General features: G+C 43.4%; 1 protein-coding gene across 2 annotated transcripts in view; it reads left to right on the forward strand.

Moving 5' to 3' along the window:
• The window catches only part of adgb (androglobin), a 117,774-nt gene that overhangs the window by 89,342 nt on the left and 14,926 nt on the right, over nucleotides 1-13,506 (forward strand). For both annotated transcript variants that reach the window (XM_036985453.1, XM_036985454.1), the window contains exons 29-31: nucleotides 3,781-3,956; nucleotides 5,147-5,258; nucleotides 10,508-10,665. In XM_036985453.1, coding sequence (XP_036841348.1) covers nucleotides 3,781-3,956; nucleotides 5,147-5,258; nucleotides 10,508-10,665 — 446 coding nt within the window. The remainder of the gene's footprint in view (nucleotides 1-3,780; nucleotides 3,957-5,146; nucleotides 5,259-10,507; nucleotides 10,666-13,506) is intronic.

Here is a 13,506-nt window from a genome sequence, read left to right on the forward strand (position 1 = left end):
GTGTAGGTTGGAAAAAGTATGTGCACCCCAAGGCTAATGACCTCTCCCAAAGCTCATTGGAGTCAGGAGTCCTATTAGTTAGGAGTCCAATCAGTGAGATGAGATTGGAGATGTTGGTTGGAGCTGCCTTGCCCTATAAAAAACACTCACAAAATTTGAGTTTGGCATTGCCTGAAACCCGGAACAAAAGAGATCTCAGAAGACCTAAAATTAAGAAGTGTTGACTTGCATAAAGCTGGAAAGGGTTACAAAAGTATTTCTAAAAGCCTTGGTGTTCAAAAGTCCATGGTAAAACAAATTGTCTATAAATTGAGAAAGTTCAGCACTGTTGCTACTCTCAATATGTGTGGCCGTTCTGCAAAGATGACTGCAAGACCACAGCGCAGAATGCTCAATGAGGTTAAGACGAATCCTAGAGTGTCAGCTAAAGACTTACAGAAATCTCTGGAACAGGCTAACATCTCTGTTGACGAGACTACGATAGGCAAAACACTAAACAAGAATGGTGTTCATGGGAGGACACCACGGAAGAAGCCACTGCTGTCCCCAAAAAATTGCTGAAGTTTGCAAAAGTGCACCTGGATGTTCCAGATAACATTTTATGATCGATTTATTCAGAAGTCCAGGTATTTCCAAAGGGCTCACATACTTTTTCTTGCCACTGTATATTTTGATTTGTTCAACACTTTTTCGGTTACTAAATGTTTCCGTGTTATTGTGTGTTATTTCATAGTTTTATTGTCTTCACTATTGTTCTACAATGTAGAAAATATCACATATAAAGAAAAACCCTGGAATGAGTAGGTGTGTCCAAACTTTTGACTGGTACTGTATGTGGCAGGGTTTACAGACAATCACAAACTACAAATGGAAAACTAGCCACTTTGGACACCGACAGCTAAACACCTTCTTCGCCCAACACAGTACCACCAACGTGGCCTGCTACCAAGGACTGTGGGCTCTCCTTCTCCGTGGCCGACGTGAGTAAGACATTTAAGCATGTTAACCCTCGCAATGCTGCCGGCCCAGACGGAATCCCTAGCTGCGTCCTCAGAGCATGCGCAGACCAGCTGGCTAGAGTGTTTACGGATGTATTCAATCTCTCCCTATCCCAGTCTACTGTCCCCATTTGCTTCAAGATGTCCACCATTGTTCTTGTCCCCAAGAAGGCAAAGGTAACTGAACTAAAATGACTATCATTCACTTCTGTCATCATGAAGTGCTTTGAGAGGCTAGTTAAGGATCATATCACCTATACCTTACCGGCCACCCTAGACCCACTTCAGGTTACATACAGCCCTAACAGGTTCACAGAAGATGCAATCGCCATCGCACTGCACACTGCCCTATCCCATCTGGACAGGAGAAATACCTATTTAAGAATGCTGTCCATTGACTATAGCTCATCATTCAACACCATAGCTCATCATTAAGCTCGGTGCCCTGGGTCTGAACACTGCCCTGTGCGACTGGGTCATGGACTTCCTGCCAGGCCTCCCCCAGGTGGTGAATGTAGAAAACAACATCTACACTTTGCTGATCCTTAACACCAGGGCCCCACAAGGGTGTGTGCTCAGCCCCCTCCTGTATTCCCTGTTCACCCATGACAGCGTGGCCATGCACACTTCCATTTCAATCATCAAGTTTGCAGACGACACAACAATAGTAGAACTGATTACCAACAATGACGAGAGCCTACAGAGAGGAGGTGAGGGCCCTTGGAGTGTGGTGCCAGAAAAATAACCTTTCACTCAACGTCAACGAAACAAATGAGCTGATCGTGGACTTCAGGAAACAGCAGAGGGAGCACTCCCCTATCCACATCAACAGGACCGCAGTGGAGCAGGTGGAAAGCTTCAAGTTCTTCGGCGTACACATCACTAACATTCTGAAATGGTCCACCCACACAAACAGTGTCGTGGAGAAGGTGCAACAGTGCTTCTTCAACCCCAGGAAGCTGAAGAAATTTGGCTTGGCACCCAAAACCCTCACAAACGCACAATTGAGAGCATCCTGTCGGGCTGTATCACTGCCTGGTATGGCAACTGCACCGGCCGCAACCACAGCGCTCTCCAGATGGTGGTGCGGTCTGCCCAACGCATCATCAGGGGCAAACTACCTGCCCTCCAGGACACCTACAGCACCCGATGTCATATGAAGGCCAAAAAGATCATCAAGGACAACAACCACCCGAGCGAGCCACTGTCTGTTCACCCCACTATCATCTTGAAGGCAAGGTCAGTATAGGTGCATCAAAGTTGGGACCGAGAGACTGAAAAACAGCTTCTATCTCAAGGCCATCAGACTGTTAAATAGCCATCACTAAGTGGCTTCCAAGTGGTTACGTAACCTTGCATCTTAGAGGCTGCTGTTCCATATACATAGACTTGAAATCACTGGCCACTTTTAATAATTGAACGCTAGTCACTTTAATAATGTTTACATATTTTTGCTTTAATCATCTCATGTATATACTGTATTCTATTCTACTGTATTTTAGTCAATGCCACTCCGACATTGCTCATCCTAATATTTATATATTCCTTAATTCCATTCTTTAACTTTTAGGTTGTGTGTATTGTTATGAATTGTTAGATATTACTGCACTGTTGGAGCTAGAAACACAAGCATTTCGCTACACCCGCAATAATATCTGTTAAACATGTGTATGTGACAAATATAATTTGATTTGAATCAATGAATTGTCTATCAGCCAGGCCTGCAGCCAACCTGTCAATCACTATCAGATCCAGTCCGGAAGGCACAACATTAATCAACAATGCTGTTTTCTGATACTTAAACTTTACTGATGGCAGAGTAAACAACAATTGAGGGTGAATGTTCCCTGTAGGGTTGGGCAAGGGGATAAGAGTCTCTCAGAGTTGTGTAATTTTTAATTACTGAGTTGGTCAGGGGACAAATGATAGAAAAGAGAAACTGAGGACTGAATATTCAATCTAACCTGCATATTAACATTTTAGTATATACACTGTAAAGGGGTTGCTGTGAATTTGACAGTAACAGGCATGCTCAGTGGAAAGTACAATTATGTACATCTACTGTATTATAAATACGGTATCAAAGCAAGTGCTGTGTTATGACAAACAGTACAATAGCATAAAATAATCGGAATGAATGGAGGTGTTTTGTATTTTACTGTAATTACAAGGGATTGGTACAAGCAGTTTTGATGCTAGGTATAGTGTTTGCACATTACAGCATGAACATTTGGTGTTTTATATGACTTGCACTTCTAGAGGCCTTAACAATGGCATCCAAACTGGCGGTGACTACGGGGCAAAACGCTCAACCATTTAACGTTTAAGACTGGCAGCCACTCCAATCTGTCCCCTTTACATGTTAAATTGTAATTAAAATTCTTACAGCAACCTCACTCATGTGTATAACTAATATAGCCTATTATAAGGCATGTCTCCACATATGTTAATGAGCCAGAAACAACAACACCATGCACCTTTTGACCATTGTCAAAAGGTTTTTGGAGCTCCAAAGATACTGTTTTCATTAGGGTGGTATTACAGTACCATTTGAAATGCAACAATTCTTTCCCTGCCCATGACATTTTCCCACAATGCACCATAATTTACAGTATACTGCAGTAAACCATTTCAGAGTACAATTTTTAGTCTTAATAATACCCTAAATTACCATATAAATGACAGTTTTCCGGTAGTGTATAATACTGTGAAAGAACCAGGTCGACTCCCCTCAATGGTAGATGTGTCAATGAAAATCAATATTGTGTTTTGCGTGTCACAGCTGCTTCCTGCGGACCCCCCCAGGCGGATGGAAAGCAGAGCCAGGAAGAGGCCAGAGTGATAGGCTCTACCCAGGGAGGAGGGGGCCAGGAAGGCATGGCCATGGAGACTCCCCACCTGACCGACCAGACCCAGAACCAGCCTCACGCCCAGACCCAGCCGCCCATGGAGACTATGGTATCACCGCTGACAGCTCACCTTTCAACCATCGCCCATATGAAAGATTCTGCTGTAACACACACAGACCCACACTCTGGAGGAGGGGAAGTAGGAAGGAAAGGGTTGGATGTGGAGTGAAGATACAAAATAATTGGGGAGTTGTTTTGTTATCGTATGCTCTCTTATCTCTCTACCTATCAGGCAGGCTCTGATTTTGACATGATTTATGAGTCGCTACTGAGTTTGCCGCCAGACCTCACACAGACGGTATCGGAAAGTTTGGTTCACACACACTCTCGGCTACTGTTTATCTGAGTCACTTTGTACCCTTCAATGGACTTCGCTGTCTTTGGGTGAAACCTCTCTTCAGAGGCAAATTATTGAGCATTCTCTCAGCTCTGTTACATCAAACAACAGCAAAAACAACCCTGTAGCATCAATATTAATGAGCTACTAGCGAACCTCTCTTTCAAAAATGATTATTTAACCTTTATTTAATTAGGCAAGTCAGTTAATAACAAATTCTTAATTACAATGACGGCCTACTCCGGCCAAACCCGGACAACGCTGGGCCAATTGTGCGCCGCCCTATGGGACTCCCAATTACGACCGGCTTTGATACAGCCTGGAATCGAACCAGGGTCTGTAATGACGCCCCTAGCACTGAGATGCAGTGCCTCAGACTGGTGCGCCACTCGAGAGCCCAACCTCTGATCAGATGGAGTGATGTTCAGGTACGACAGATCAGAATGAAGAGGTATTGATCAGGATTATAGTGGCTTGGAGCCCCAGTCAATGATCAAGATGCTGGTGGCCCCTACACTAACATGTTGATGCTCACTTGCAAACTGCTTTTACACCATTCTTAACAGCATTCTGTTAGAACTATGTTATACATGTATCTAAATCATCACAAAGGGAAAAACAAACTAAATGTGATATTTACTGTGTCTCTATCTCTGTGACTCAGTACATACTGTATTACTGACAGTGGCTTTAGGTGCTGCTGATGTTTATCTGTGGCGGTTGTGTTATGATGTTTTTCTCTTTCTCTCTCGTCTCAGACCGAAATGCTATAACTGCTATAGCTAGAATTGTTGACTCTGTTCCCTGAATTTGAAGGTTGTGTGCATAGTGCAGGGCAGGTAGAGGTGTACTTGTTCGTGTGTGTTGTTGTTGTGGATGACTGTCGTCTCTCGTTCTCTCAGGGCCATAAGTACATAGTGGTGGCGGAGGTGTTGCATAAGAGCTGGGCTCTCGACAACTCTCAGATGGCCTTCGTCCATACGCTCAGGGACCTGGAGAGGAACGAGATGAAAGGTACTCACACCAGCCACTCATAGATGCACAATCCCCTTCAGCAGGCCCCATCAGGCCCCACACACCCAGCAGGCCCCACACACCAGAAAATCACAAATGCAACAATACCCATAATCCTGCCACAGAGAGAGCCCAGCAGCCAATGAGAGGCTCGGAATTATAATATTCTCTTCTGCACAGACATTAAGAAAGGCCATCCAAGTCCCACCGACAAGTTTGTTTGTAATCTGCGAGAGTGAATGACATGAAGGGGGATATGACCTGTACTGAGTTCTTGAATTTTGTCCCAGACAAAAAAAAAGAGTTTGAATCTTCTCTTCTGGCTCGGACAGTTTGTCCACTCTGGTCACCTCACTTCACCCCATCTGTGGTCAGGTACACTACTCTGCTGTCTGAAGCAATAGGCTTATATCCCAATGAGATATTGGGGTTATTTTTGGTCAGGTTTCAACTTTACTTTAAAATATACTGACTATTTGGGTTGGAATCATATTATTCATTCACATTGCAATTCAGATAATGCCCCCAATATGCACGAGGATAGTAATTACATTTCCATATTACATATTGCATTTCAGAAGGCCCCAATGTTTTCCTCTGAATTCTGATCGGATGTCGCATCCCTGTGTTTGTTTTCCGAGCGTATTATTTTGCATGTTGCATCTGAAATGTGCCAGATATGCAGCAGGCAGGCAGGTCTGTCTGTTCTCCCTGTGACTAGCCATGGGGCTTTAATCAAATCCCTAATGAAAGGCAGATGAATATAGCTGTGATTATTATTATTATTTAATCCTGCTGGTCATCTATGAACATTTGAACATCTTGGCCATGTTCTGTTATAATCACCACATGCCACAGTCAGAAGAGGACTGGCCACCCTCATAACCTGGTTCCTCTCTAGGTTTCTTCCTAGGTTCTGGCCTTTCTAGGGAGTTTTTCCTAGGGAGGTGAGTGCAGTCAGATTTGCATGATTGCCTGAAGATAATTGTTTGCCTAATAATATTAGAATTCCTTTTGTCTTCTCAATCTTGCAATCTGGAAAGTAACTCCTGTACCCATTCAGTTTGCACAGCAGAAAATCAGGTTCTCTATGTATGCGTGTGTGTCAGTGTCCATTGAGGCAGTCTTGAATTTTCATGCCTACCGGTATGTGTGTATTGATGCTAAAGGAGGAGAGTCCTATTTGTCTAATAGATCTGACATAATGTTTTAAAGTGCTGGTCGTTAGTGTAAAAAACATGACTGGGTTACTGAGTTTTCCGTGTGTGCAGGGGTGTGTGTGTGTTCCCCCCCCCTTAGTTTTCCAATAAGCCAGTGAAACTGGGTCATGAAGTCAAATGAAGTTGGCTTCTTGCCCCCTGGTACCCTGGGAAATATCTTGGCAGCAGGAAAGTGAATTAATTTTGCCCAGTTTAACTCTGTGTCTCAGCGGTGTGGGAACAGCTCATGGTTACATCACGCTCTCTTTGTAGCTGCTACTGGCCGTTGAAGCCCCTCAGCCAACACCTCAATACACTGAGAATGATGGGGGTTCTTCATTGACTTGGTCCTGGTTAAATGACTAGGAAATGGTCTGCTTGATGCATGTGATTGAAACATGACTGCTTGTTTACTTAAAGGAGGGCAAAGTTTATTTTCTCTTTAGGATACAGGTTGGATATATATGTACATACCGATGACAAATAAATCTTCCACACTGTATATACAGTGCATTCAGAAAGTGTTCAGACCCCTTTTTCCACATTTAGTTACGTTACAGCCTTATTCTAAAATTTATGAAAGAAAATGTTTTACTCATCAATCTACACACACTAACCCATAATGACAATGCAAAAATCAGGTTTTTAGAATGTTTTGCAAATGTATTAAAAACAAATACCTTATTTACACAAGTATTCAGACCCTTTGCAATCAGACTCGAAATTGAGCTTGAGTGCATCCTGTTTTCATTGATCATCCTTGAGATGTTTCTACAACTTGTTTAGAGTCCACCTGTGGTAAATTCAATTGATTGGACGTGATTTGGGAAGGCACATATTGGTCTATATAAGGTCCTACAGTTGACAGTGCATGTCAGAGCTAAAACCAAGCAATGGAAGGAAGAGCTCCGAGACAGGTTTGTGTCAAGGCACAGATCTAGGGAAGGGTACCAAAAAAGTAATGCAGAGTTGAAGGTCCCCAAGAATACAGTGGCCTCCATCATTCTTAAATGGAAGAAGTTTGAAACCACCAAGACTCTTCCTAGAGCTGGCTGCCCGGCCAAACTGAGTAATCGGGGGAGAAGGGCCTTAGTCAGGGAGGTGACCAAGGACCCGATGGTCACTCTGACAGAACTCCAGAGTTTCTCTGTGGAAATGGTTGTCCTTCTGGAAGGTTCTCCCATCTCTGCAGCACTCCACCTATCAAGCCTTTATGGTAGAGTTGCCAGATGGAAGCCACTCCTCAGTAAAAGGCACATGACAGCCCGCTTGGAGTTTGCCAAAGGCACCTAAAGGACTCTCAGACCATGAGAAACGTGGTCTGATGAAACCAAGATTCTCTTTAGCCTGAATGCCAAGTGTCATGTCTGGATGGAATCCCTATGGTGAAGCACGGTGGTGGCAGCATCATGCTGTGGTCATGTTTTTCAGCGGCACGGACTGGGAGACTAGTCAGGGTCGAGGGAAAGATGACCAGAGCAAAGTACAGAGGTTCTTGATGAAACCCTGCTCCAAGAGCGCTCAGGACCTCAGACTGGGGTGAAATGTTCACCTTCCAACAGGACAACGACCCTAAGCACACAGACAAGACAACGCAGGAGTGGCTTCAGGACAAGTCTCTGAATGTCCTTGAGTTGCCCAGCCAGAGCCCAGACTTGAACCCAATCGAACATCTCTGGATAGACCTGAAAATGGCTTTGCAGTGACGCTCCCCATCCAACCTGACAGAGCTTGAGAGGATCTGCAGAGAAGAATGGGAGAAACTCCTCAAATACAGTTGTGCCAACTTGTATTTTTATTAAATGTTTTATTTAACCTTAATTTAACTAGGGAAGTCAGTTAAGAACAAATTATTTTTTACAATGACGGTAGCGTCATACCCAAGAAGACTCACGGCTGTAATCGCTGCCAAAGGTGCTTCAACAAGGTACTGAATATTCATGTTTTACACGTGTTATACATTTCTAAAACAATTTTTTTTGCTTTGTCATTATGGGGTATTATGGGTAGATTGATAAGGGGGGGGGGAACAATTTAATCCATTTTAAAATAAGTCTGTAGAGTAACAAAATGTTGAACAAGTCAAGGGTTCTGAAGACTTTCCGAATGCACTGTAGTACAGGGTGATTTCCAAGCTAGGTCTGTGGCGCAGCACTGCTAGCCATTGCCATGGTTTCACTTCCTTGATATTATTGTCTGTGATATGGACAAAACAGAGGGACTTCTATTAAATGTGAAAACAGCGGGGTTATTTTTACTGGATAGGGATGTTATTGGTAGTGTTGAGTAGGGATCACAATGACTGGGTGTGGTGAGCATCATGCTCTGTAGTTATCAACCCCTTCAGTACATGTGACAGGTTGTCAATTAAAATGAGGGAATATCAATCATTTATATTGGAAAAAGGGAACTTGGAGAATAGCAGCAGTAGCGTTGCATTGATTTGCAGTAGTAGTAGCCAACACTGTGCAACAGTGCCATCTAGCACGCACACTGTCTCCAACACACACTGACGTTGTGGTTGTACAGTTAATCTTTACTCAATAGAGTCTGAACGGACTAATGCGAATGACTAAATTGGTCATAATAGTTTTGGATTAAAAACACAATTTTGCGTAATTTTAATGGCTGGATAATTGCTTTTCATTTAATGCCCTGTCAAGCAGAATTGGAAATGCACGTTGGTTGTTTTTCAAAGCAATTATGGTATCGCACAAATGGCGTTCCCTTGTGGAAATGTTGTTTGGAATGGCTTGATCGTTGCCATTCCACTGTGTAAACAGCAGGAAGGCATCAGACCTTGACAGGAATATAGACCTAAACAAGTCAGATACACAATGCACAGATTACTCTCACAGAATAATTCCCAGAATAATGCACAGAATACTCTCACATAATCTCTAATCAAGACTAAGTTATTAAAATACCAATGTATCTATCAGGCTTGGATTGCTAAGTGCTTTTTTTGACATACTGTACAGTGCCTTGCAAAAGTATTCATCCCCTTGGCGTTTTTCCTATTTTGTTGCATTACAACCTGTAATTTAAATTTATTTTATTTGGATTTCATGTAATGGACATAAACAAAATAGTCCAAATTGTTGACAAATATAACTTGTTTCAAAAAATAAAAATAAATAAAAACCTGAAAGTGCTGCGGGCATATATATTCAGCCCCTTTGCTATGACGCCCCTAAAATAAGATCTGGTGCAACCAATTGCCTTCAGAAGTCACATTATTAGTTGAATAAAGTCCACATGTGTGCCATCTAAGTGTCACATGATCTCAGTATATATACACCTGTTCTGAAAGGCCCCAGAGTCTGCAACACCACTAAGCAAGGGGCACCACCAAGCAAGCGGCACCATGAAGACCAATGAGCTCTCCAAACAGGTTAGTGACAAAGTTGTGGAGAAGTACAGATCAGGGTTGGGTAATAAAAAATATCAGAAACTTTGAACATCCCACAGAGCACCATTAAATCCATTATTAAAAAATGGAAAGAATATGGCACCACAACAAACCTGCCAAGATGGGGCCGCCCACCAAAGCTCACGGACCAGGCAAGGAGGGCATTAATCAGAGAGGCAACAAAGAGACCAAAGATAACCCTGAAGGAGCTGCAAAGCTCCACAGCGGAGATTGGAGTATCTGTCCAAAGGACCACTTTAGGCCGTACACTCCACAGAGCTGCGAAAGGAAGGATTGACTTTGGGGGGTGAATAGTTATGTAAGCTCAAGTTTCTGTTTTTTTGGTCTTATTTCTTGTATGTTTGAACATTTTTTGCGTCTTCAAAGTTGTAGGCATGTTTTGTAAATCAAATGATACAACCCCCCCCCCCAAAAAAAAATCCAGGTTGTAAGGCAATGAAATGGGATAAATGCCAAGGGAGGGTGAATACTTTCGCAAGCCACTCTATGTATTTTTAATAAGAGCTATACAAATACATTTGATTGATTTCCTTTGATTGATAGGTTCAGTGCGTGTATCTGTCCTGCTACTGACCATCTGATCGTTGACTTCTTTTCTCATTGGTCCTTGGTCATAGTGCACGGGGAGAAGCATGAGGACCCGGCAACTCCGGTCAGTGGTGAAGCCCAGAGCAGCGAAGGCCAGAAGTCATCCACCCCCAAGGGCAGTCGCAAGGGCAAAGGTGACAAGGACAAGGACAAACCCCCAGCCAAGCCTGGCTCCAGGATGGAAACGGTAGGTAACACTACAAACTGACAGCTGATCACCGCTGATTATTATACCCTACTGCGGGTATAATAGACATTAGAAAGCGAAATATGGGCATTACTTGATAATAACCTAGTTGTTCCTTTGTTTATTTAGGATTCAAAGTATTAGTTGTGCATCTTCTAAATGGTTGTGTTACCTGTAGCTTTGGATAAAAGCTTTTGACTAACCTAATAAGTGTATTCTATTATCTCAATCCCTGTATTGGGTATACAGTACCAGTCAAAAGTTTGGACACACCTACTTATTCCAGGGTTTTTCTTTATTTTTACTATTTTCTACATTGTAGAATAATAGTGAAGATACCCAAACTATGAAATAACACATGGAATTACGGAGTTACTAAAAAAGTGTTAAACAAATCAAAATATATTTGAGATTCTTCAAAGTAGCCACCCTTTGGCTTGATGGAAGCTTTGTACACTCTTGGCATTCTCTCAACCAGCATCATGAGGTAGTCACCTGGAATGCATTTCAATTAAGAGGTGTGCCTTAAAAGTTAATTTGTGGAATTTCTTTCCGTAATGCATTTGAGGCAATCAGTTGTGTTGTGACAAGGTAGGGTTGGTATACAGAACATAGCCTTATGTGGTGAAAGATCAAGTCCATATTATGGCAAGAACAGCTCAAATTAGCAAAGAGAAACGACAGTCCATCATCACTTTAAGACATGAATGTCAGTCAATGCTGAACTTTTCTAGAACTCTGAAAGTTTCTTCAAGTGCAGTTGCAAAAACCATCAAGCGCTATTTTATTTATTTATTTATTTTAATTTTACCTTATTTAACCAGGAAGGCTAGTTGAGAACAAGTTCTCATTTATAACTGCGACCTGGGCAAGATAAAGCAAAGCAGTGCGACACAAACAACAACACAGAGTTACACATGGAATAAACAAACATACAGTCAATAACACAATCGAAAAAGTATACATACAGTGTGTGCAAATGAGGTAAGATAAGGGAGGTAAGGCAATAAATAGGCCACAGTGGCGAAATAATAATTACAATGTAGCAATGAAACACTGGAGTGATAGATGTGCAGAAGATGAATGTGCAAGTAGAGATACCGGAGTGAAAAGATCAAAAAGAAATGATGAAACTGGCTCTCCTGAGTACCACCACAGGAAAGGAGGACCCAGAGTTACCTCTACTGCAGAGGATAAGTTCATTAGATTTACCATCCTCAGAAATTGCAGCCCAAATAAAGGCTTCACAGAGTTCAAGTAACAGACACATCTCCACATCAACTGTTTAGAAGAGACTGGGTGAATCAGGCCTTCATGGTAGAATTGCAGCGATGAAACCACTGCTAAAAGGACACCAATAAGAGGAAGGGCCTTGCTTGGGCCAAGAAACACCGGTAGACCAGTAGAGATTTGTCCGTTGGTCTGATGAGTCCAAATGTTTTATTTTTGGTTCCAACCTGTGTCTTTGTGAGATTCAGAGTAGGTGAACAGATGATCTCTGCATGTGTGGTTCCCACTGTGAAGCATAGAGGAGGAGGCGGTGTGATGGTGTGGGGTGCTTTGCTGGTGACACTGTCTGTGATTTATTTAGAATTCAAGCCACACTTAACCAGCATGGCTACCACAGCATTCAACAGCGATACGCCATCCCATCTGGTTTGCGCTTAGTGGGACTATTATTTGTTTTTAACATGACAATGACCCAAAACACACCTCCAGGCTGTGTAAGGGCTATTTGACCAAGAAGGATAGTGATGGAGTGCTGCATCAGATGACCTGGCCTCCACAATCACCCGACCTCAACCCATTGAGATGGTTTGGGATGAGTTGGACCGCATGAGCATGAGCATTTCTCAACGGCTGGCCATGCCTTCCGCCTGGCTACTTCAACCTCGGCCAACAGCCCCGCCCCCCCCGCTGCTCCTCGCCCAAGCCTCTCCAGGTTCTCCTTTACCCAAATCCAGATAGCAGATGTTCTGAAAGAGCTGCAAAACCTGGACCCGTACAAATCAGCTGGGCTTGACAATCTGGACCCTCTATTTCTGAAACTATCCGCCACCATTGTCGCAACCCCTATTACCAGCCTGTTCAACCTCTCTTTCATATCGTCTGAGATCCCCAAGGATTGGAAAGCTGCCGCAGTCATCCCCCTCTTCAAAGGGGGAGACACCCTGGACCCAAACTGTTACAGACCTATATCCATCCTGCCCTGCCTATCTAAGGTCTTCGAAAGCCAAGTCAACAAACAGGTCACTGACCATCTCGAATCCCACTGTACCTTCTCCGCTGTGCAATCTGGTTTCCGAGCCGGTCACGGGTGCACCTCAGCCACACTCAAGGTACTAAACGATATCATAACCGCCATCGATAAAAGACAGTACTGTGCAGCCGTCTTCATCGACCTTGCCAAGGCTTTCGACTCTGTCAATCACCATATTCTTATCGGCAGACTCAGTAGCCTCGGTTATTCGGATGACTGCCTTGCCTGGTTCACCAATTACTTTGCAGACAGAGTTCAGTGTGTCAAATCGGAGGGCATGCTGTCCGGTCCTCTGGCAGTCTCTATGGGGGTGCCACAGGGTTCAATTCTCGGGCCGACTCTTTTCTCTGTATACATCAATGATGTTGCTCTTGCTGCGGGCGATTCCCTGATCCACCTCTACGCAGACGACACCATTCTATATACTTTCGGCCCGTCATTGGACACTGTGCTATCTAACCTCCAAACAAGCTTCAATGCCATACAACACTCCTTCCGTGGCCTCCGACTGCTCTTAAACGCTAGTAAAACCAAATGCATGCTTTTCAACCCATCGCTGCCTGCACCCGCATGCCTGCCTA

The sequence above is a fragment of the Oncorhynchus mykiss genome, chromosome 8 (assembly GCF_013265735.2).
Source record: "Oncorhynchus mykiss isolate Arlee chromosome 8, USDA_OmykA_1.1, whole genome shotgun sequence".
Taxonomy (NCBI): domain Eukaryota; kingdom Metazoa; phylum Chordata; class Actinopteri; order Salmoniformes; family Salmonidae; genus Oncorhynchus; species Oncorhynchus mykiss.